Source organism: Corvus moneduloides, chromosome 9, assembly GCF_009650955.1.
Source record: "Corvus moneduloides isolate bCorMon1 chromosome 9, bCorMon1.pri, whole genome shotgun sequence".
NCBI classification, from domain to species: Eukaryota; Metazoa; Chordata; class Aves; order Passeriformes; family Corvidae; genus Corvus; species Corvus moneduloides.
The window spans coordinates 3,971,125-3,992,585 of record NC_045484.1 but is presented as its reverse complement, the minus strand read 5'-3'; the positions used below and the strand labels follow the sequence as shown (position 1 = coordinate 3,992,585).

The 21,461-nt window shown below is 45.2% G+C and overlaps 2 protein-coding genes across 10 annotated transcripts in view; one reads left to right on the top strand and one right to left on the bottom strand.

The window, feature by feature from the left end:
• Positions 1-1,107: 1,107 nt before the first annotated feature.
• PRG4 (proteoglycan 4) lies at positions 1,108-21,283 on the top strand. 4 transcript variants are annotated; one of them, XM_032118831.1, is made up of 13 exons: positions 1,108-1,510; positions 2,064-2,162; positions 4,437-4,559; positions 6,618-6,737; positions 10,040-10,141; positions 11,581-13,934; positions 14,112-15,927; positions 16,878-16,964; positions 17,510-17,649; positions 18,296-18,452; positions 18,998-19,177; positions 19,358-19,483; positions 20,414-21,283. In XM_032118831.1, the coding sequence occupies exons 2-13, from the start codon at positions 2,066-2,068 to the stop codon at positions 20,515-20,517; spliced, it is 5,406 nt and encodes a 1,801-aa protein (XP_031974722.1). In that variant the 5' UTR covers positions 1,108-1,510; positions 2,064-2,065; the 3' UTR covers positions 20,518-21,283. The 4 variants fall into 4 exon arrangements, with proteins under 4 accessions (XP_031974722.1, XP_031974721.1, XP_031974718.1 ...); XM_032118830.1 differs by having other exon boundaries at positions 1,112-1,510; positions 11,581-13,973; XM_032118827.1 differs by having other exon boundaries at positions 1,112-1,510; positions 11,581-15,927.
• TPR (translocated promoter region, nuclear basket protein) overlaps positions 20,558-21,461 on the bottom strand; it is a 35,537-nt gene continuing 34,633 nt past the window's right edge. For all 6 annotated transcript variants that reach the window (XM_032118821.1, XM_032118824.1, XM_032118825.1 and 3 more), the window contains exon 51: positions 20,558-20,769. In XM_032118821.1, coding sequence (XP_031974712.1) covers positions 20,714-20,769 — 56 coding nt within the window. In that variant the 3' untranslated portion in view covers positions 20,558-20,713. The remainder of the gene's footprint in view (positions 20,770-21,461) is intronic.

Here is a 21,461-nt window from a genome sequence, read left to right as displayed (position 1 = left end):
ACAGCTGCACCAGCTGTGAACTGATGGAAAAGAAAACAAATCTCCTCCATATCATGGATCTCAAAGTAAGGATACACTCAATAATTTAGCCTTAAGTGTTTTGCTTGATCAAATTATAAATTAATTAAGGTATAAGGATGTCAGTACTTTTCGAGGAAACCTCTCATCATGTTGATCCTATTTGTCTACTCTAACAAGTACTTCTTCCTCAGGCTTTAAATAATCATAGAAAGGCACCATTCTACCCAAGACAGGGTTACTTTATCAAGCTTATAGTCCACTAAAGACAGCCCTGAAACTCTTATTAAAAGGCATGTAATACACATTTCCTTCTGTGTATGACCTTGAATAAACTCCATAACAACTCAGTCTCCCCTTTTCCACAAATTAGAGTAATAGTTACTCCATTTAATTAAATAGCTATTCCATCTGCACACAATGCAGAAAGACTGAATGAAGATCTCTCTATTGTGATAATACAGAAATTAGAAATTCTAGCATAAAAATACTAAAGCTGTACAATCAATGAACCAAGTGAGGGCAACATTCAAACACATGTTTAAACCCACTCCTGTTCTGCATTATTTTCTTTAAGAGACTCATTCTCATTTGAAGTCCTTTCCTCAACTGGGATCAATGTGTACTATACCATATTTATTATTTTGGGTTAACAGAACTACTTTGGGACTCAAGTAATATCATAAAAGAGAAGTATTGAAGTTCCCTGGCCTTTAGGATAATTTCTGAATAAAAAATCCCTCCCAAACCCCAAGAGTCAGGATTATTAAAAGTTTCAGTTAAAACCCCCTTTAGCTCTGAGAGTTACCAATGACCATTTCCAGTATCCTGAATCTGGAACCAATGAACACCAAGACCATTAAAACAATTACGGACTCTTTCATTCATTTTGAATGTCTTACATATCATATGTTCAATAACTTTGAGATTTGACTCAATTCTTTGATTTCTGGCCAATGCCTTGGCAGCATTTCCATCCAGTTCAGGGAAAAGTACAAAATATTCAGTGCAACTGGTGAATTACTTATGTCTGTATGAATTAGCTCTCACTACTTTTTGGAGAAGATACACCATCAGTAGCAGATAAAACTGCATAATTTCAGGCTACTGTCACCTAAGCTCCATTTGACAGGAAGGAAAATACACTCAGCATTTGCCTATGATGATTTTTTATTGCTCTGCAATACTCTCTAATGCCTTCCAGCTGCATTGAGGACAATTTGTTCATTTCTCTCAGCAATCAAAATGTGTTTTGACTAGTAAGTCCGTATTTAGTTTTTCTGTAAACGTTTCTCTTAATGGGAGTATTTTCCAGATGTTGTGTTAGTCTAGTCATCCGGGCCCTCTTCCAAGCCCTGTGGAAAGTTTGCTGTCATGAGCTGTCATTGGTGATGTTTTTAACAAGCTGCCTAATTACTTGACCCCAGCACAGTTCTGAAGCAATATATAAGGATTCTGGAACAGCCCTGGAAGCAGGCACAGTCTCTTCTAGGTAAGTGCTGCACCTGTCTCTACCCAGAGCTCTTCTTCAAAAGGAAAACAAGGAACGAGGACAGAAAACCCAAAGTTTTCCTTTTGAAAGAAGATTTACTTTTAGCCTACATTTCCATTTGACATATTTCAATGCTAGGTTATGATTTATAAAATTATGTTGCTGAATAACTAATATTCTGTCAGTATTTGGTTTTATTATAGATTTTAATTTATTTTTTATTATAACTTTAAACACAGTTGTGCTGAAGTGTACCCATGTTAGAAGACGACTGACTATAGTCCTCATGTAATAGAATTCTGCAAAAAATTATTTCTATTACTTGTTAATAAGGAATTTCTATAGTCTTACTACAAAATTCAACAGCTAATTGACTAATAATCAAGAGGGGATTTATGGAGTAATTCTAAATTAGCAATTTGTCCTTGAACAGTTTTATTATTTGTTTCATATTTTTATCAAACTAGTCTTATATATAAAGATATGCACTGCTTTTTTTAAAATTATGAATTAATTGAATTGCAGATAGTGATGTGAGATTATTTCTTTTTAGGAATGATGTCGTACCTGAAAGTTATGATCATATGGAACATACTTGGCTTATCCCTGGTGGTCCTTTCACTGTCCTTGATTCCAGAAGTGTCTTCTCAAGGTACTGTAACACACAAAGCCTATGGAGGGTGTCTAGGAGTGTGTGTCTGACACACATTAAGAATGTTTCAAATGCATCTTCATAAAAACACTAAGTTCTAGAACTTTATTCAGACAGGAAATATGATTCAGTCTTATAATCACTGAATATTTTCATAAATAAATTTTGGTGTAGCATGGTCCTCTTTTTTTGAGGAATAACATAAAAATATAAATGTAATGCAAAATGTATATGAACCTACTACTTTTTCTGTAGACATTGTCTACAGAGCCTCTTGCCCTCATACTGACGTATTTAGCCCGAGTGATTTGCAGTTGAATTTAGGAAGAATCTAACATGACAATATCCACAAAGGTTGGTTAGAAATATTTCAGTAAGCTCAGGGATAGGAATGTCTCTACCTCACTAAGTGCTTTGCCATTAAATGCACCATTATTACACCACTGAGGCAAATTTGGAGAATTATTTGTCTAATGATACAAATTTTATTTACTCTCCAAGCTCTGTAATTGATTCCTAACTAAAATAGCACTGTTATGGTGAAGCAGAACATGCCACCTGGCAAATCCTGTGCTATTGCAGTTAGCTCCCAAATTTTCAGGGGGATAACACTGGGTATTACTTGCTGGTGGAAAATGATTTATTACTACTTGATAACAGAAGGCACAATGTCGTGTATCCGAGCAGCTCCTCAGGACACACCCCATGCCAGATGTGACCTTGCACTGACCCTTTGATAACTGATGCCTTCCCACCAGTTTCAGCAAAAATCAAGACTTTTGCCAACAGCAACCAGGGCCATTCAGGCATTTTCCTTACAAGTAACTCCATAACTTACAGGTCATAAACTTAGAAGAAACAAATGAATGAAGAGGCGTAATTATTGGACTATTAACTATATAACTATTGGACTTATTTTTTTTCCATAAAGGAAGAAGGGTTCAATATATTGGGCATATATCCATAAAGGAAGATGTCCATCTTGTCTTTTCAGCTACTGTGTTAATAGCCCAGTAACTCAAGTCCATTAATGTCTCCAGTTATCCCTTACTTCCACTTTTCTATTTGTAGCAAAGTGGTAACAAGCACTACAAGTACTTGCTGAAAATCACAGTATATGTAATAGATGTAGTATTTGTTATCCCATGGTCTTCCTTCACACACACACGTGGCGTGTGTGCTGTTAGAAATTGTCTTTGGTGTTGTGTTGCATGTTATTTCCTTGTTGTTCCTCAGTGTTTCAGCTGATTATCTGTTTGAGCTTGCTGATTGTTCAGCTTCTTTGTTTGTATTTAGGGACGCTTCACTTGTGGTCCTGCATGTTTCATTTCCAGAAGAAGCTGTTAGCTGGTTTTGTTAGCAGAGATTTCACAGAGGAAGGGGAGGGTTGCAGGGTGAATATCTGATCTGGCAGCAGAAGGTAGCAAGGCACTGCCAAGCTGGAATGCTCACAGGTTAAAGCAAGACACCTCCTGCTATCTTGCTTTACCACCTGTTATCTGCACCATTTCTTATCCTCCAACATTTCCCAGCAGTCTGGGAGTAAAGCCATCGTGGGATGAGCTTTGCTGTTATCCTGCTAGTAAGTAATTTTCTAATTAACAAACTGTATTTTATAGGAGTTGCAAGGCTAGATCCCAACTGTTCTTAACCTTAGAGCTGATACCAAATTCTTCCCTAACATCAGGGGAAAAAATATAGTGTAGGGAGTAGGCAAATTTTGAAACTTCCAACAAAAATGGCTTCAGGGAGCTGTATTTGTTACGACAGTTCTCTCCAGTTTGCAAGCTAACCTGATTAGATGGGTTATTAGGAACAGCATTACCAACAGTAAAAATCAGACACCTAAGGGGTCTGTCAGGTATGGGTGTGCAGAAGCATACCTATAACCATGCAGAGGGTGAATCAAACTGGAGAGTAAGTCAGCAAAGCTGATATACTGCCTAAGGGGCTAGTTTGGATGCCTGTGGTCATACTATGGAACCAATCCTCAAGGATTCCTTAGTTTTCAGAAGAAATGGGGTAAGTTAGCTCAGTGGAAGACCCCTCTAATCTGAACATGTGCTGCTGCTGGTCCTCAGGCTGGCTCAGAGCAAACCTCTGCTCCCCTCGCCTTTAGGAGGGGTCACACCAGGCCCTCAGCTTCTGCAGTATTGAGTGAAGAAACTACATTCTTTAGGGAAAAAAAGAGAAGCTTTACTACTTTTCCATTCAGCATTTCCTTAAGGACCATTGTGATTTGGCAACACTTACACCAGTGTTGTGTGATTTTAGATGTATCGAGCTGTACAGGGAGATGTGGGGCAGGGTACTCTAGAGAGCATGACTGCCAGTGTGATTTTAACTGTCATCACTACATGGAGTGCTGCCCTGACTTCAGGAAAGTCTGCACAGTGGGTAAGTTCCCAAACACAGCCAGTTCCTCTCCTCAAAATTCCCCTCCCAGCTCCCTCCCACACCAGTATCTCCTCTCTGAACGCTTAAATGTCGGTTGGTTCGCTTGTCTTTATTCCCTCTCATACATGTATTATTGTCCCCCTCAAAAACTCAGGATAACCTCTTGCAATCCACAGGTTATTGCCAGACAAAGAATTTTGCTTTTTACAAAAGCAGAATGAGGCAAGATGGGCAAAAACAGTTTACTGTTTGTTTTCTACTACTTGGTGCATTTGTACTGTATGTGTCTGTCTCTTATACAAAGAAAAAAAGTGGTAAAAGCCAATTCAGAGTTTTGCAGAAAGAAATTCTGACATATTTCAACTCAAATTTAAGAAGTGTGGATGCTGTGGGGTCTAATCCAAAGCCAGGGTGTCCTTCCATGGACAGAAATTGACTCTGAATCAGAATCACATCCAGAGTCTGCTGGAAAAGATGGTTGGAGGAGTATGACTTTATGTTTTATTTATAGGCAAAACTGTACAATGTAAATAAACACAGGTTTTTCAAAGTGATTTAGTGAGCATTAAAAACATTTTATTAGGAATCACCAATGTCAGAAATGTCAGTGATTTGGATAACTGCAGTTTGTCACACTACATTGTGGTTCCAGTAGGATTACAGGGGTAACAAATACTTCTCAGATCCAGCAACACCACTGAGCGCTGTTCAAAATGCAGACCTAGCACTTCCTAAAACTCCAGTTCTGCTGCCCTGACACACACTGGGGACATTTTGCCCTTCAGTCTTCCCCATTCTCATTTTGCTTTGTGGGGATACATCAGCATTCCTCACAGCTGAAGGTGCAGACTGAGGCATTTTAATTATGTAGGCTATTTATTCATTGTGGGTCAGATTCTAAAGGCATTCTAAAGGCATCTACACAACACTTAATCAAAAATTTAAGGGTGGAGGAAGTCTTCTCTGTTCTACTCTAAATCAGTGAGTCCAGGCAAGCACAGTAGGTGCCATCCTGAAAGGATGCAGGCAGTCTGGCTAAGGACTGTTGTCTAGTTAGTGTGGGATCAATGCTGACTAAATGACAGAAATGCCAGACATTATTTATGAATAAAAATTTCCCTAAGATAATAAAAATAGTTCTCACCTGTGCACGTGGGATAGATCCACTGGCATCAACAGACTGATTCCACAACTACACTAATCCAAAGATGTTCAGAATCTGCCTATACAGTAATCCTAATTTTACTAGATAGTGATTTTACTGTAAAACAACTTCATGCCTTGTGTGCCACAGAGACAACAACTTCAGTAGAGACTTAGGTAGAGGAAGTGCTTTTCCTGAAGTCTGTAATAGCTGTGCACATTCTTTCTAACAAAATGTGGTCATTATTTGATATGAAATAGCAGTTTGGTCAGTGAAGTTTTCAGAAGTTAACCAAAAATGAAATGTTAAAATCATGTGGTTATTAATCTTGTCAAAACATGGTAGATACTCCTTTAGTATTAATAATTTAAGAACTGTATTAAACAGTTCCAAACTGGTCTCTTGGGGTAACTTGGTTAACTCGTTCACACAATTAGGTTGCAGTGTTTGCCTGGACACACCAGATAGACTCAGTTGTGACCCAATTAGGCCAATTATTTTTCAATAATGCTTTGGTAGACACATCTTTCTTGTTGCAAAGGGATACCCTGGTGAACACCTTCCTGCAAACCCAGCCCAGAATTTAAATAACGCTCTTGAGATCACTGCTCTGTGGTTGGGGAAGTGGAAGCCTCCTACGGTGGGACCTGGCTACAGTGAACGTGGAGGTCACATTTTATTGCCCTGTCAATCCAGTGGTCTCGATGCTCTGCCATGGCACAGGGCCCTTCTGGCGGCACTGTCTGATCCAAACCCCACAATTACAGACAAATCCTGGATCAGCCCAGGATAAGCACCTGATTTTATGGAGCTGCTCCTGGTGCCAGCTCGAGCAAATGACTTCACTATAGAGAGGTCCCAGCGTTCCACATGAGCTGGCCCAAAGTCTGACTGTGCTGCTCTGCCTCCCACAGCCGTCTCCTGCGAGGGACGCTGCTTTGAATCCTTCGAGAGGGGAAGGGAGTGTGACTGCGATGCCGACTGTGAGCGATACGGCAAATGCTGCCCAGACTACACCAAGCATTGCAAAGAGGGTAAGACATTTCTCCATCACTGTTTTTCAAAGATGTATTTAAACTGAGGTGCTTTGCTTTACCATAAACAAAACTGTGTGGGCTTCGGTAACAACTGGACAAAAGAAAACAGAACAAAAATAACAAAATCTAATTTCACAAACAAATGGTCCAATTTCTCAAGCATGAGCGCTTTATGAGCACATAGAGGTAGATATCCTGGAAGCCATCAACAAGATGTGAATTCTGAGGATAAAGTTGCATTTTGCATTAGGCCCTTTTGGCACTAGCCATGCTCTAATTAACTATCAGAGCCATTGCTCAGAATACCACATGTAAGGACAAGTTCTGCACATCAATAATAGAATTCAGTGAGAGATGCTGGGGAATCAGAACAGTTTTGTTCGGAAAAGACCTTTTGAGATCACTGTATCCAACCATTTCCCCAGCACTGCCAAGGCCACCACTAAAACATGTCCCCAAGTGTCACGTTTACACAGCTTTTAAATCCCTCCAGGGATGGGGACTCCACCCCTACCCTGGGCAGCCTGGTAATCTAAACCTCTGCTGGTGCTCCTAGGGGTCATTTCCTCTTGTCCTGTCCCTTGTTCCCTGGGAGCAGAGCCCGACCCCCCTGGCTGCCCTCTCCTGTCAGGGAGTTGTGCAGAACCAGAAGGTTCCCCCTGAGCCTCCTTTTCTCCAGGCTGAGCCCCTTTCCCAGCTCCCTCAGCCACTCCTGGTGCTCCAGCCCCTTCCCCAGCCCTGTTCCCTTTCCTGGACATGCTCCAGCCCCTCAAGTTCTCTCTGGCCATGAGGGCCCAGAACTGGACACAGCACTCGAGGGGCCTCAGCTGTGCCAGCACAGGGGACAGTCACTGCCCTGGGGCTGTGGCCACAGCAGGGCTGGGACATCCCAGGAGCCATTGGCCTCTGGTCCACCTGGGCACACCTGGTTCACACTCAGCTGTTGTCATCAGCATCCCCAGGGCCTTTTCCACTGGGCAGATGAAAAAATGAATTGCAGTAAAACTCTGAGTTCATCTTATAAAAACAAGGTGGAAGGTTCCACTTTATGGAAGGTTCAACTCCCTTAAAATCCCCACCTATCCAAAAGTGGGGAATGGCTACTCCATGCCTTGGGATAGCACTACCTGGACCTCCAGACCACTTGCTTGGGGTCACCACAGTCACTGGCAGCATATTAGAGATGCACATCCTAGATTCTCCCCATCTCAAATCCAACGTGGGAAGAGCAGCCCAGCACAGAAACCCATCCTGTGGGGCAAGAGGGAGGAACTGGATGTTACATGTTCACACTGTAGCAAGAAAAATTTTAAGAAAACACACATTTAACCTTCAGGCTGCAAGTTCAGTCCAGGGCAGAATCAAACTGACCTGCAGTCACTTCTGTTTGTTCTGTCCTTTTCTGCAGAGCCTGGTGGGGTTTCAGCTGAGCACAAAGGCACAGATCTGGAGGTGCAGTCCCACCCTCATGTAGCTTTAAGGACACCAGCAAATGAACTCTAGAAAACAACAACAGAATATGTTTAATTTCATCATGTCCTTAAACTTTCTGGTACCTACAGACCTAATTAATTTCTGTCAACACACTTGGCAAATATGACTTGCCACCGGGTTGCTGCATCCACGGAGCATCCCACCTCCAAGGCAGCCGGTTCCCAAAGCCTGCAGTGTAACACGCAACATCAGTCACAATTATCATTTGGTTCTCCTCCCCAAGTGGTCCCCAAGTGTTGGGATAGTGGCTTGGCTTTGCCACACAGTTGCACAGTAATTGAAACTGAAAGAGAGTCTGTATTCAGCATTTTAAGTGTCTTGGAAGCATATTGAGGTGAATTTGCTTCTTCTGAGGCTGCTTAATATTTCCCTCTTTCTGCTGAGTTTATCACTCCCAAACATTCACAAAACACTGTTAATCTATTTCACTTCTTCAGTTAAAATATAATGAAGAACTAATCAACTGTTCCTAATCTTAAAGAGTTCCTTCTGTATTTCACTAATCTTTACTGTCAATTTTTGTCAAAAAATCCAGCAGAAATCCCCCAAACTACTGTACTCAGTATTTTACTATTTATACTATGTGTGAATAACTGAGAAACTGTTAAACCTCTTGGAATAAACCTGCTGTTTCAGCATCCTGTGAACATTTTTTTCTGTACAGTAAAGCCAAGTGTACGATGTATATCCAGAGCTCACTCTTATCTTCCCTCTCCTCCAGAAGCTCCTTATTCCCTGAATATATGTACAGACATAACCAAAGCATTTCCCTCCCCAACAATTGGCTTTCACAGGAGTCATTCAAGCTTCTAGAGTGATTTTATTCAACGACAATTTCTCTCTCTTCCTCAATAAAGGTTTCAGGATACAGTGCAATACCCAGCCTTCCTTGCTTTAAGCAGCAGCTTGCTGTGACAGTAAATCTTTTGACAGCGTGGTCCTCCCTTAGAGACAAAAATCCCATTCCTTTTGTAAAAAGCTGATTACACACACCTTTGGCAGTTACCAGGTCCCTTGGTTAGATCAAAATAATTTGGCCAGTTCCCCGAGCTCCATCACATTTCCTTCACAACTAACAAGTTCCTTCTACAAGGCTATGCTAGTACCTCATTTCCAAGCGTACAATTTGACCAAGAATTAATTACAAAATATTATCTGGCTCTTACTGGATGCAACTGAAATCCCATCCACTCTTCAGAGATGGAAAATTTGAACACAACCTCCTATTTCTCCTAAAACTCAGCCTAGTAGAAGTTAGCTTGACACCTGGGTTGCTTCCTTGGTCCATGCCTGCTTTGTAGCTCCTGTCTCCTTCAAGGAAACCATTTCTTTTAAAACGTCTCTCCAAAACAATCACTTGTGTAGAATTATCACATCTGAAAAACTATAAGGGGATTATAAAAGTAAATTCTTGGTTAATATGGCAGCTCTCCTATATCCTCTAGAGTGAGTTAGTCCCAAGTCATCCGTAGTAAAAAAAAAAAAAAGACAAATTTTCAAAACATTGAGCTCCACTCAGAATTCAACTCTTTTCCCACCTCAAAATTGCCATTAGCTAATAATGCCTCCCCTCAAACTTCTGGAAAAAGCATTGCTCACATCTGTGATGAAACACTTCAGGATCCAACGGGCATTTTTGCTCTTTTTTTCACACAAATAATAGTGTAAAGAATCCTATAGATAAAAAGAAACTTCGTTTCAAATGGAAGATGGTCAATGAAATTTTGTAATCACTCTTACACAGTTGACTTCAAGCACCTATAAAGATAAAATAATCTGTTAATGGGAGCCCTTCTCTCTTTCAGCACACACAGCAAAGCCAACCCCAGAGATTCCTCCAGAAAACAAATCAACATCTAAAAGGTCTTCCACAGATGAGGAAGAGCTGCCAGATGAAGCTGTGGAAGGTAGGCAAGTACATGGATGCACCAGGATGGGTGTTACCTGGAGGAACATTAAAGACCATTTCCCTGCTCTGGAAATAGAAAGCTGATCCTAGACATTACCAGACAGTTACCAAGCTTGGAAGCACTCGGTTTATAAACTGATTACCTCACCGAGCCCTCAGGACTTCGGAGAGTTCACTCAGCACAGAGTGGTGATGTCTCCTGTGTCTCTATTGGCTTTTCACACATATCCTCCAAAACACGGTACAGACCATTGTCAGTCTTGGACAGCGTCCATGGCTGGAACAGGAAGGGTGGGACAGTGGTGATCTGGCAGCACCAACACAGGAAAACATCCTAGCAGGTTCCTCTAGCTTTAATCAAGCCAGGCCTTACACAGCTTCAGAGAACGCATGATTTATTTGCTCTGACTGGAAAATATGCTGCTTTCCTGTGTTCTTTGTTATTACGTTCCAACATTTGAAGTGATAACTCAGGAGGTTGGTTTGAACTTGAAACACAAATGAAAAGAGACTAGAAGTCAGTCAATATTTTAATCCTCTCCCCCTCTTTTTTAGATTTGCAGTACTAATTTTCTGCTGTTTCAATTTCCTATTACAGAAAAGTTCAAACCAACAATATAGTGGGTTAAATGAAAGAAAATTAAGGAAATTCAAATAACCATTAACAGGATCCCAGCTGGCTTCTGTTATTTCAGACACATGGGATGGGAGTGAAACCTATTCTGCAATACTCTGCTCATAAGAAACACAGAACATTTGTGAAGGCAGAACTAAACTGCAAAATCTCAGCGAGAGAGTACTTAGGGAGAGATCGAAATGCAGAAGCATTTACTGTTCTTTTTGCTGAATATCAACCATTTCACTCTAATCAATGTAACTATAAATACACGTAAAGAGAGCCTTAAATGCATAGATCACAATGAGGAAAACAGCCCAAGGTATAAAGATACAGGAGGAGATGCAGTCAGGGCTCTGTGTTCAGGAATTATTTTCCTCCTGTTTGCCTACCTCCCTCCTCCAATTCCAGGTTGTTGGTGTAGGCTAAGTTATGATGCAGGGCAGTGGAATAAATCAAAATAGAGACAGAGAAGGGAAGTGTTTTGTTAGAAGGACTATTTTATAGTGTGGATTCCCTTCCATGAAAAAGGCAGGGAACCCCAGGCAGCCTCACCTACAAACACCAAACTAAGCCCTGCACCTGGGGCAGCGCCAGGTTGGCCAAAAGGGATCACCTAAGACTGTGCTGAGCTGCTGCAAAGCCCCATGCAGACAAAAAGAACTCCCATTTCACCTGGTCCAGGTTAGTTTGGCCCATCAAAAAAAGGCATTGCTATTCCAAAAGAAGTACCTATAGCTAACGGGTATAATACATTTATAGGCAATAGCTACCTGCATGGCAGTTCCAATGGCTGAACCAAATTTGTATTTGTTTTGTAGACTCTGAAATCCAAGTGACCACTCCTGCTCCAACTACAGAACCTGCACAGACAACCCTTGGAGCCACAGAGGAACCACCTACCAAGGAAGACACTCCCACAACCCCAAAGGTAGAGGATACAACCCCTGAGGCCACAGAGGAGCCAGCGACCGAAGACGACGCTCCCACCACAGATGCAGCAGAAGATGTGACCCCTGATGCCACAGAGGAACCAGTAACTGAAGTGGATCCCACCGACATCCCCCCAACGCAAGACCCAACCCCTGATGCCACTGAGGCACCAGCAACCGAGACGGAACCACCCACCAGCCGCACATCGGAGGAAACAACCCCAGAGGAGCCCACCACCAACACACCAGAAGAAACAACCCCAGAGGAGCTGACAACACCCACACCAGAAGAAACAACCCCAGAGGAGCCCACCACCAACACACCAGAAGAAACAACCCCAGAGGAGCCCACAGCACCCACACCTGAGGAGACAACCCCAGAGGAGCCAACAACACCCAAACCTGAGGAGACAACCCCAGAGGAGCCCACAACACCCACACCGGAAGAAACAACCCCAGAGGAGCCCACAACAGCCACACCTGAGGAGACAACCCCAGAGGAGCCGACAACACCCACACCGGAAGAAACAACCCCAGAGGACCCGAAAACACCCGCACCTGAGGAGACAACCCCAGAAGAGCCGACAACTCCCAAACCAGAAGAGACAACCCCAGAGGAGCCGACAACACCCAAACCAGAGGAGACAACCCCAGAGGAGCCAACAACAGCCACACCTGAGGAGACAACCCCAGAGGAGCCCACAACACCCACACCTGAGGAGACAACCCCAGAGGAGCCGACAACCCCCACACCAGAGGAGACAACCCCAGAAGAGCCGACAACACCCAAACCAGAAGAGACAACCCCAGAAGAGCTGACCACCCCCACACCTGAGGGGACAACCCCAGAGGAAACAATGACCCCCACACCTGAGGAGACAACACCCAAACTTGAGGAGACAACCCCAGAGGAGCCGACAACCCCCAAACCAGAGGAGACAACCCCAGAGGAGCTGACAACAGCCACACCTGAGGAGACAACCCCAGAGGAGCCGACAACACCCAAACCAGAGGAGACAACCCCAGAGGAGCCCACAACTCCCAAACCAGAGGAGACAACCCCAGAGGAGCCGACAACCCCCACACCGGAAGAGACAACCCCAGAGGAGCCGACAACCCCCAAACCAGAGGAGACAACCCCAGAGGAGCCGACAACTCCCAAACCAGAGGAGACAACCCCAGAGGAGCCGACAACCCCCACACCAGAAGAGACAACCCCAGAGGAGCCGACAACCCCCACACCTGAGGGGACAACCCCAGAGGAGCCGACAACACCCACACCAGAAGAGACAACCCCAGAGGAGCCGACAACCCCCACACCAGAAGAGACAACCCCAGAAGAGCCGACAACTCCCAAACCAGAAGAGACAACCCCAGAGGAGCCGACAACACCCAAACCAGAGGAGACAACCCCAGAGGAGCCCACAACACCCACACCGGAAGAAACAACTGCAGAGGAGCCCACAACCCCCACACCTGAGGAGACAACCCCAGAGGAGCCGACAACCCCCAAACCAGAGGAGACAACCCCAGAGGAGCCGACAACTCCCAAACCAGAGGAGACAACCCCAGAGGAGCCGACAACCCCCACACCAGAGGAGACAACCCCAGAAGAGCCGACAACACCCAAACCAGAAGAGACAACCCCAGAAGAGCTGACCACCCCCACACCTGAGGGGACAACCCCAGAGGAAACAATGACCCCCACACCTGAGGAGACAACACCCAAACCTGAGGAGACAACCCCAGAGGAGCCGACAACCCCCAAACCAGAGGAGACAACCCCAGAGGAGCTGACAACAGCCACACCTGAGGAGACAACCCCAGAGGAGCCGACAACACCCAAACCAGAGGAGACAACCCCAGAGGAGCCCACAACTCCCAAACCAGAGGAGACAACCCCAGAGGAGCCCACAACTCCCAAACCAGAGGAGACAACCCCAGAGGAGCCGACAACCCCCAAACCAGAGGAGACAACCCCAGAGGAGCCGACAACCCCCAAACCAGAGGAGACAACCCCAGAGGAGCCGACAACTCCCAAACCAGAGGAGACAACCCCAGAGGAGCCGACAACCCCCACACCAGAAGAGACAACCCCAGAGGAGCCGACAACCCCCACACCTGAGGGGACAACCCCAGAGGAGCCGACAACACCCACACCAGAAGAGACAACCCCAGAGGAGCCGACAACCCCCACACCAGAAGAGACAACCCCAGAAGAGCCGACAACTCCCAAACCTGAGGAGACAACCCCAGAGGAGCCGACAACAGCCACACCTGAGGAGACAACCCCAGAGGAGCCGACGACTCCCATACCAGAAGAGACAACCCCAGAAGAGCTGACCACCCCCACACCTGAGGGGACAACCCCAGAGGAAACAATGACCCCCACACCTGAGGAGACAACACCCAAACCTGAGGAGACAACCCCAGAGGAGCCGACAACACCCAAACCAGAGGAGACAACCCCAGAGGAGCCGACAACTCCCAAACCAGAGGAGACAACCCCAGAGGAGCCGACAACACCCAAACCAGAGGAGACAACCCCAGAGGAGCCCACAACACCGAAACCAGAGGAGACAACCCCGGAGGAGCTGACAACACCCACACCTGAGGAGACAACCCCAGAGGAGCCGAGAACTCCTAAACCAGAAGAGACAACCCCAGAGGAGCCGACAACTCCCAAACCAGAGGGGAAAACCCCAGAGGAGCCCACAGCACCCACACCTGAGGAGACAACCGCAGAGGAGCCAACCACCCCCACACCAGAGGAGACAACCCCAGAGGAGCCCACAACACCCAAACCAGAAGAGACAACCCCAGAGGAGCCAACAACTCCCACACCTGAGGAGACAACCCCAGAAGAGCCAACAACACCCACGCCAGAAGAAACATCCCCAGAGGAGCCAACAACACCCAAACCAGAAGAGATAACCCTAGAGGAGCCCACAACACCCACACCGGAAGAGACAACCCCAGAAAAGCCAACAACTCCCAAACCAGAAGAGACAACCCCAGAGGAGCCGACAACTCCCAAACCAGAGGAGACAACCCCAGAGGAGCCGACAACAGCCACACCTGAGGAGACAATCCCAGAGGAGCCGACAACACCCAAACCAGAGGAGACAACCCCAGAGGAGCCGACAACCCCCACACCAGAGGAGACAACCCCAGAGGAGCTGACAACTCCCAAACCAGAGGAGACAACCCCAGAGGAGCCAACAACACCCAAACCAGAGGTGACAACCCGAGACGAACCAGCGACCTTGGCTGACTCTCCTACCACCCCAAAACCTGAAGAGACAACCCCAGAAGAACCTACAACGATGGCAGACTCTCCTACGACCCCTAAAGCCGAAGATGCAGACTCTCCGACCAGCCCTGCAGCCCCTGAGGCCGATAGCACTGCCAGTAAAGCCACAGCTGCTCCTGGCAATGCTGCCGCCACAACAGCTGGTAACTACTCCCCCACAGCTGGGGTAGGCACGATGCTTTCAGATACCACAACTGAGAACAAGGAGACAACAACACCCAAGAAAGACAGAACTACTCTGCTTAAAGACATTTTCACAGCTATGATGACAACAGCTAAACCAGGTGACTCTCCTAAAGGTATGGATGACATTCCAAACACAACTCCTATGGCCAAGCAACCTGCCACTGCAGCAGCTGAATCAGAAACAACTTCTACAGACACCAAGACTTCAACAACAGCAGCCACAGCTCCCTTGCCCAATCCCACTGTGCTGGTAACAACCATCAAAGAAGATTCAACTCCTCAACCCAGTGAGGCTGTAACACTAAATGAAAAAGAGGCAACTACAGAAACTGAGCAGGCTGGGCCAGCAGCAGACAAAGATAGCCCAGGTGCTGCTTGTGTTATTGTGGAGATGACAACAGCTGGTAAAAAAGAGGTAACAACCATCAAAGAAATGGGCACTACACCTGAAAAAGAAATGGAAGATGTCACTGAAAAGGCCCCTAGTATTGACAAAGAAGAGGTAACTACAGTTACCAAAGAAACCACAACAAGGGATAAAAAGGACACGATAGAAGAAATGTATCTTTTGTCTAATGGGACATCCAAGCCAACAATACATTTCCAGGAGGTCACTGAGGCCAGAGAAGAGCCTCACCCAACCGAACCCGAAACTCTGCCAGCAAAAGAAGAGCCCGAGATAAACAAGCCTTTAATACAGGTTGGGGACCTGCCAATGTTCCCTGGAGAAACACAAGGTAAGTGCATTCCAGCAGGTACAAAAGCACCAATAACTCGTGGGAACACGGCAGTATCCCATGGGCAGCCACAACCACAGCACCACAGCTGCCAGTGTCCTTAACACTGAAACCTCAGTTCTCAGCTGTGGGGTTAGTTAAATCCTCCAGGTAGTTTAGAACATGATCTAAATTAATTAGTTTCAGTAATTGGTCCTACTGAAAATTATTTGCTGTAAGTACTGTAGAAGATGCAAACAGACAAAAAGTCAAGGGAAGAAGATGACAAATTTCTAAATTCCATGAAAAAATTGCTAGAAGTCAGGCTGCATATCCACCCTCACTCATGGTATCCAACCTGGTGTTTTGTAGCCACCTACTGAAAATGTCATATAAGAGAGACAAGAAGTCTCTTGTTTGTGATTTTTGCCACAGCATTTTTCATGCCCTCTATTTATTTTAATCAGATATAGCCTGCAGGTTCTTGGGCAATTTTTCAATTGTATACTGAAAGATATTTTGGGGGGATAACTTAGTGGTTTAGATGCAAAATACTTGAATTTCAGTGTAAAAGAGATTAATCCTTCCTTTATATTTAACTGCATATATACATTTAACTGAAAGAAAGTGTAAGTGCTTTTTTTTTTTTAAGAAATAATGAGAGGGAAGAGAAGCCACTAAAACAGCTTAAAGGAAAAATAAAATCCTAGAGCATGGAGTAAGTCTATGAGGGATGTAGCACACGAGGTGTTTGTAGGTGTTTTCCTCAATTACAGGTGCCTAGGTGGCAATAAGCAAATACACCCACACCTGGTCACTCGGCACTGCTGGGGCCACAGCACCAGAGCCGAACTTCCCGAGAACGCGTCCCCGGCAAGGGATTAATCCCTGGCCCACCGGCAGGGGCGAGGGGGAAAGCTAAGGTCGTTCTTGTGGAACATTGAACAAACCCACCTGGCTATGTTTTGCAGAGAGGAAAGACGAGAAGGACCTGTGCAGCGGGAAGCCAGCGGACGGCATGGTCGCTCTGCCCAATGGCACCCTGGCCGTCTTCCGAGGTGAGACTGTTACAAACATCCTCCACCTTCCCCGGCTCTGGCTCCGGCCGTGGCCCCTGCCCTCCTCCCTCACCTTTCCCGGACCCAGTCCTTCACCCTCACCTGCCCTGGCCGCCTCCTCTTCCTCCCTCGCCTTTCTCGGACCCAGTCCTTCACCCTGACCTGACCGCCACCGCTGCCTCCCCCTCCTCCTCCCTCACCTTTCCCGGACCCAGTCCTTCACCCTCACCTGCCCTGGCCTCCTTCTCCTCCCTCACCTGCTCTGCCCCCCTCTCTTACTTTCTCCTTCTTTCTCACCCACCCTTGCTCCCCTCCTCACCTCCTCCTTCTCCCTCACCTGCCCCATTGCTCTTCCTCCTTTTTCCTCCCTCACTCGCCTCGGTGCCCTCACCCCTCACGAAACTCTCCCGAGCCCAGAGCCCGCCCCGCCAGATCTCTCACGGGCTCGGCTCAGCCGCGTCCCCGAGGCACGACGGCGCTGTCCCGTCGCTATCCCCGGGGCAGGACGTGCTGTCCCCGGCGCCCCTCACGCCTTTTCCCCGCAGGTCACTATTACTGGCTGCTGAACGGCCGGGCCCCGCCGACCACCAACCCCCGCCGGATCAGCGACGGCTGGGGCATCCCCTCACCCATCGACTCCGTCTTCTCCAGGTGCAACTGCGATGGGAAAACCTTCTTCATCAAGGTGGGAGCGGTCTCGGCCGGCGGGATGGGGCGAGGCTGATGAGCAGCTGGGGAGGCTCAGCCTGGAGAAAAGGAGGCTCAGGGGGACCTTGTGGCTCTGCACAAGTCCCTGACAGGAGGGGGCAGCCGGGGGGGTCGGGCTCTGCTCCCAGGGAACAGGGACAGGAGGAGAGGGAACGGCCTCAGGCTGGGCCAGGGGAGGCTTAGATTGGCTATCAGGGAAAAAATTGCCTAAACTTGTTCCCAGTATGCTTCCCAACCTGCAATAAAAATTATAATGAAGTGCCCATGCCTCATTAAAGCTGTTACATAGTAATTCCCCAATAAATCATTCAATCCTGGAATTCAAACTGCTTGTTATATCTATGCAAATTTAAGAGATTAGAAAGCAAACCCCTTTGTTCAGTAACCCCTCTTAAAAATTAGCTTCTAAGATACTCTAGCCCAACTCAAAGGTTGTCAAAGATGGTATTTTATGAAGTTGTAGTAGTTTTATGGACGTAGGAGTGATTCCAGTCAGATTTTCAATGTAGCTATCAAAGTGCTAGTGTTTATTTATGGATTATTCTTCATGTTTGTGTTGCAGTTCAATAACCAAGAGTTAGCTTCCTCTAAAGCTCTTTTTTTTTTTTCCCTTAACTGCTCAGGGTCCCCTGTACTGGCGCTTCACTAATGGTGTTATGGATAAAGGCTATCCCAAACCTCTCGCAACTGGATTTGCAGGGTTAAGTGGGAGAATAGTAGCAACCCTCCCTGTGGCAAGATACAACAACAGACCAGAATCTGTTTATTTTATCAAAAGAGGTATGTCTCGTATTCCTGAAGTTCAGGGAACATCAAAAGGTGCTTGAATTGCCTTGGTCAGGACTAAAACTGTTTCTCTTGACCCAAAGACCTATTTCTTTCAAACTGAGAAACATAAGTGATGTCAGTGCTCCAGGTGCTCAAAAATAGCCTGAAGCTTAAAAAAATTTGTGTTAGTACTTGGAAGTCTTTCAGTGCATTTTAAACCAGGTCTGTATGGGTGAGAATCCAGGAATCCAGCACTCTAGTGGCTAAACATTGAAATAAGTTTTATCTGGTGGTAAAGCTATTTCAGTCTCAATTAGGGAAGGGAAGGCTTTAATCTTGCTGGTTCGTAACTATGTATGGAAATTTCCTTCTCTATTTCTGATTTCTATTTTAAAGTAATTTCCTTATCTTACAAGAATGTTATTTGTTACTGATTTCCAGTGTGTGATATGAATATAGTGACATTTTCATACCTGATCAAGCTGGTGGTTGGGTGTTTTTGGGGGGGGTTTATTGATTTATTTTCTTTAAGCTAACTAACCAAACATGTGTTTTAGATGGGAACATCCAGCAGTATGTGTACAGACAAGAACCAGCCAAGAAGTGTCAAAGAAGGGCGCAGGTCACCATCAGATACCCAGCCTTTGTCCCCAGAGTTGTCATCAGGCGGCGCTTCCAGCGCGCCGTGCGCATGCCAACTGTCATCCGCACTGTCAGGATCCACCCCCACCCCTCTGGTAATGTGGTCACTAAGGTTCTCCTGGACAGCTGCTTTCACCTCTGTAGGTTCTGACACAACATTGTTTGGTTTCTTTAAATACAGTACTTTTAAAGGTTTTAATGGCTGTAGGTGACACAGTCCCATGACAGCTGCAGCAGTGCCACAGCTCCTCACGGAGGGTTCCTTTTGCTTGCAGGCATTCTGCGCAAGGAAATCCAAATGACAACGTACTGGAGAGGGCTCCCCAAAGTTGTCCACTCAACTCTCTCTGTGCCCAACCAGAGCAAGCCCGATGGTTACGATTACTACGCCTTCTCTTACAGTAAGTAAAGCTAAAGCACATCACTGGATCTCAAAAGACACGGGTGGGGAAGAAAAAAGCTCCTGTTATCGCTTGTGGTACTACTTTCAGCGCTACAAAAAGTCCTGAGAATTAAAATGTTGCCCACAATCAAGAGATGTTTCTGTTAAAAGTCAGTAGTTACAGGACAATGTGCAGCCCCGAAATACGGAGGTTCAAAGCAGCCAGTTGGGGAATGGATTGCCAGGGAGTTCAGCCTTGTGAAGTGACTTAAGTGAACAATTATGTTAATGATAGACTGAAGTCCTTGGATCACTACATAGCAATAGTTTTTCACTGGCTTCTATGGAACTATGTTTCTGACAAAACACAAAAAGGAGGGACATGAACCACTTGACTTAGATAAAAAAAATTATTTTTATGATCCCAGATTAGGTAGACTCATTCCCCCAGCCAGGATCCCATATAAGCGTTCCTCAGATTTTTCTGAAAAAAAAAAGCTCTAAGAACAAGCCATACCCAAATACAGGATATTAAAGTCCCTGTCAGTAAGATCCAATTCCTCATGTTGGAGGAATCGGCCTCACAGGCCCATTTACACTCAGAGACCATGGACTTCCCACTTCTGTAGTGAGTGCAAGATTGCTGTGGATTTAGATTGTTTGATTTCCAAATTCTTAAGACTGTTTTTGTGTTCTAGCAATACAAGAACACTGCTCCTGGGACAGATTTAATTATTAGCAGTGCTATAAAACTTAATGCAACCCAGGACATGTGAAAAATAAAGCTAAGGACAGAAACTTACTATTGGAGCCTCTCAGCTCCCTATACGGAATGGAAAATCTGTTGTTCAGGCCTAAATGACATTAAAATGCAGGCTTGAATTTCTGGATTCTTCCCATGTATTAAATGTAGTTTCTGGAATTTAATCCTGACCTCTCTTCCTTTCAGATCGGTACTACAGTTTGGATATTGGCAAAAGAATGGCACGACCTGTTACTGCTCTCACAGGAAAGACTGTATCCAAAGACTGGTACAACTGTCCCAGCAAGTGATGCACAGCAGAGGAGTTTAAAAAAAGATGCCATTTGAATGTCAACGTTTTTTCTAATTTTATTAATAAAAGACATTGAAATGTGTGCACACAGCTCTAAGTATGAAATGCTGCTTCAAGCTCTGACTTCATTACACTAAGCAACCACAGGCAAACTGGCACTTTGTATACACAGCTGGAAGTACTTTACAATTAATTTAACTAATGTTTCCTCTGTTCAGGCCTCCTCTGCCTCCCATGGCATGAGTTACACCTGTGCAGGGAAAGAAAACAAGTGCATTAGTGTAAACATATGATACTTCATCCTTCCCTAAGGAATTGTCAGGGCAGTGGAGTGGCTCCTTTCTGACACAGTTCAAGCTCCTCTCTCTCCCCTAAGCCTGGTGACACATGTACATGTCACCTGGGTCATGCAAAAGGCTGGGGGTGACTTGTGATCCTGAGCCAAACCAATGAGCAGAGGATTCCTACTACACCTGAAATCAGTTAGTCTCTGCCTTTTTGTTATTAAAAAAAATGGTGACACATGGAAGAAAATCTATCCTAGTCCCACCTCCTTATTTTTTTCCCCTTAAAATACCAGCTGACCTATATTTCAATGCTAATATTGAGTCATCTACAATGTTAAAATAATGCAAAACAGAATAAAATCCATCTAAGGCTTTTTCTTAATACAGAAGTTGCGAACAACTATTTCTTGTCATGGTTTAACTCTATTGCACTAAAAAAACTGTAATACTTCCAATAAAGCTTTTTTTCAATGAGTACACATTGATATAACTGGAACCCTTTAATATACCAAATGGAAATTGCTCTAATGCCAAAATCAGAAGTTTATAAACTGCTGTCCTAACAGGATTTTTAAAACCTTCTTTTAAAACTTTGAAGTATAAGATCTAATGCCCTTTACTTTCTCTCTACTGGTAAGAGCCAGGTGCCATTGCA

Coding starts and splice junctions, on each gene's coding strand:
- PRG4 (XM_032118827.1), top strand. CDS start 2,066: ATGATGTCGTACCTGAAAGTTATGATCATATGGAACATACTTGGCTTA. Junction 2,163..4,436: donor TCCAGAAGTGTCTTCTCAAG/GTACTGTAACAC, acceptor GTGTGATTTTAG/ATGTATCGAGCTGTACAGGG. Junction 18,453..18,997: donor TGTTTATTTTATCAAAAGAG/GTATGTCTCGTA, acceptor CATGTGTTTTAG/ATGGGAACATCCAGCAGTAT.